The following is a 2,739-nucleotide window of genomic DNA, read 5'->3' on the forward strand; positions in this document are numbered from 1 at the left end:
TTGGCTATATAATGAGCCAAAAACAGCAGCACAAACCTCATTGAAAGCAAGTAAAAATTAGCAACTCCTCAACAACAACAAATCAGCACACACCTCATTGAAAGAACCCAAATTAGCTACTCCTCAACAACAACAAATCAACACACACACCTCATTGAAAAAAATGAAAAAATTGCTACTCCTTAACAACAATAAATCAGTAGCACATTTCCTTGAAAATGACCTCCAGTGAAGCATCAAGTTCTGGTGTCAGTGGATTTAAAAGATATAAAAAAGTGAAATGTCAGCCAAAATATTGCAAGTGTGGCGTGCAAGCAGTGGCCATGGTGTCAACTACATTGCAAAATCCTAATGCACTGTTTTGGTCATGCAGGTGGAAGCATTGTGGAGTGAAGCACTGTGATTTTTGGGAATGGTTCACTACGGAATCTCTCATATATCCGACTACTAATGATGAGATGGCATACAAGCAAAACCTGAAGCTAAATGATGATGTGGTGAAATTAAAAAAGAGGCTGAAACTCATTGAAGGAAGGCTTAAATATATCTTAATTCTGCTAGTGTGTGTATTTGTAACTGTCTTTATGAGAAAGTAATATGGCTTGTAATAAAGTTTCAACAGTAATGGTTTAGCTCATGTAATGTTCCTAACAAAATATATCCTTAACAATAATGTTGTCAATAATCAATCGAAACAGTGATAGTGTAATTAATTAACATCCAAACCGTGCAAATAACATATCTTCTTCAAATTATTGTTCAATAAAAATCCAAAACATGGTTTAGCTCATGCAAGAGCATAGTTAAGTTTAGGAAACTGAAATTGGCAAAATCAAATAACAAAACCAACATAAGAGTTTAGGAATCTGAAATTGAAAAAATGAAATAACATAACCAACATAAGTGTTTAAGAAATTGAAATTGATGACATGTTTCCCAACAAATTGAGTATCAAACTCATTTTAAAGCACATGTTACAGTTGACGACTGTGATGGATTCTGGAATTGGTTAGCTTGGGATGTGTTGACATCTGTTTTCCTTTTCCTTCCTAAATTACAAAAGAAAAAATTAATCAAACTCTTATGTATGCACTATAAACTGTGAATTATATATTAAAACAAATTAATGAAACTCAACCTCTTTTTCTGGTTGTTCCAGCAACTGTAGTAGTACTTTTATTTTTTCTTTTCTTTGATCCAATATTGGAGCCCTCGCCTGGACCACTTGCTTGTACTGTCTGCTGAGATGGCTAGCCTGAAAGAGTTGCTGGTTGGGCTAAAGGAGTTGCTGGTTGGGCTAAAGGAGTTGCTGGTTGGCTTGAAAAACTTGCTGGCTAGGCTGAAGAATTTCTAGCTGAGAACTGTAAACAATATAAACAGTCAAGTTAAGCATTTGCATACTGCTGATCAGCAATGACTATTATATTAAATAACAATAAAAACAATATAAACAACATACTTGAGAATTAGTACTCCTTGCTCGTGCTGCCCGTGCAATAGAAGGCCTCAATGGACAAGATCTTACATTGTGGTTGGAGTCACTACAAACTGAACAATTGACAAAGAATCTCCTGCTGCATTTCTGAGGTTCAGTTGCTGCTCTCTTCCTACATTTCTTTGGCCTCCCAATCTTTTTTGGCACAATTGGGGGATCAATTAGTGGCCTTTCACCACGGTCCCATGTACGCTCATCAGGAATTGGATAAAACATAACCGAGTACGTATTAATGTAAGCTTGCTTGGTGAAGCAAAATGGTATGTACTCCTCAATTTTGTGTCTTGCATAACCTATGCAAGCCATAGTGTGAGAGCAAGGCAAACCGGCAATTTCCCAATACCCACAGTCACACGTTCTGTCCTCTAATTTCACAACAAACTTCCAAGCTGGATAATAAGATTTATCCATGACTTGAAAATTCAAGTCTCCCGAAGGGTGCACGATCATTTTCTCTCCTTTCTTGTAAGATGTATCCAGCTCTTTATAAATCCTCGGAGCAACAGATTTTGCCCAAGCTTTTGCTTCATTTTTTCTCTTTGTGAATCTTTTCATAAGTCTACACCTAATCTCCTCAAGCATCGATAGCACAGGCATATCTCTATAAGGTAAAATCCAGCTATTGAAACATTCAAATGCATTATTGTCAGTTCTCTCAACTTTATAATTTCTATCATATGCATGCATAGACCAAGTGTAACCTTGCAGTTCTCATTCCAGCCAATTATAAGCCGCTATCTTTTTTTCCTTAATCAATGCCATTGCCTCATTAAAGTCGTGCTTGTTACTGCTCTTGGCTGCCCTCCAAAAATGATTCCGCAACTTGGCACCAGCATGGTCTTTAGCAAAGTTAGCATACACATGCCTACAACATGCCCTATGATATGCAAAAGGCCATGTGTTTGGAATCGCATTCAACAGTCCATTTTGCCTGTCACTAATGAATGTGACATGTCTTCCATCATCTAAATAGTTGTGCAAATGTTCAAGAAACTAGGTCCATGTTTCAGTATTTTTTATTTCACACACACATAAAGCCAATGGGACAATCCCTTTGTTAGCATCTGTAGCAATAGCAGCCAATAACACTCCTCCATATTTTCCCTTCAGGTGGTAGCCATCAATTCCAGTGAAGGGTCGGCAACCATTGAAGAAAGCATTCTTTTGTTTAGGAAATGCAACAAAGAATCTTTTAAATAAACATTTCTCAGGATAACTCACTGCGTCACATAACACCTTGCAAA

General features: G+C 37.1%; 1 protein-coding gene across 1 annotated transcript; it reads right to left on the minus strand.

Moving 5' to 3' along the window:
* Positions 1-1,334: 1,334 nt before the first annotated feature.
* Positions 1,335-2,092, minus strand: LOC112096342. The gene is made up of 2 exons (XM_024179769.1): positions 1,460-2,092; positions 1,335-1,361 (listed from the first exon to the last, which is right to left on the minus strand). The coding sequence occupies exons 1-2, from the start codon at positions 2,090-2,092 to the stop codon at positions 1,335-1,337; spliced, it is 660 nt and encodes a 219-aa protein (XP_024035537.1).
* Positions 2,093-2,739: the final 647 nt, after the last annotated feature.

The sequence above is a fragment of the Citrus clementina genome, unplaced genomic scaffold (assembly GCF_000493195.1).
Source record: "Citrus clementina cultivar Clemenules unplaced genomic scaffold, Citrus_clementina_v1.0 scaffold_8, whole genome shotgun sequence".
In the NCBI taxonomy this organism is placed as follows: domain Eukaryota; kingdom Viridiplantae; phylum Streptophyta; class Magnoliopsida; order Sapindales; family Rutaceae; genus Citrus; species Citrus x clementina.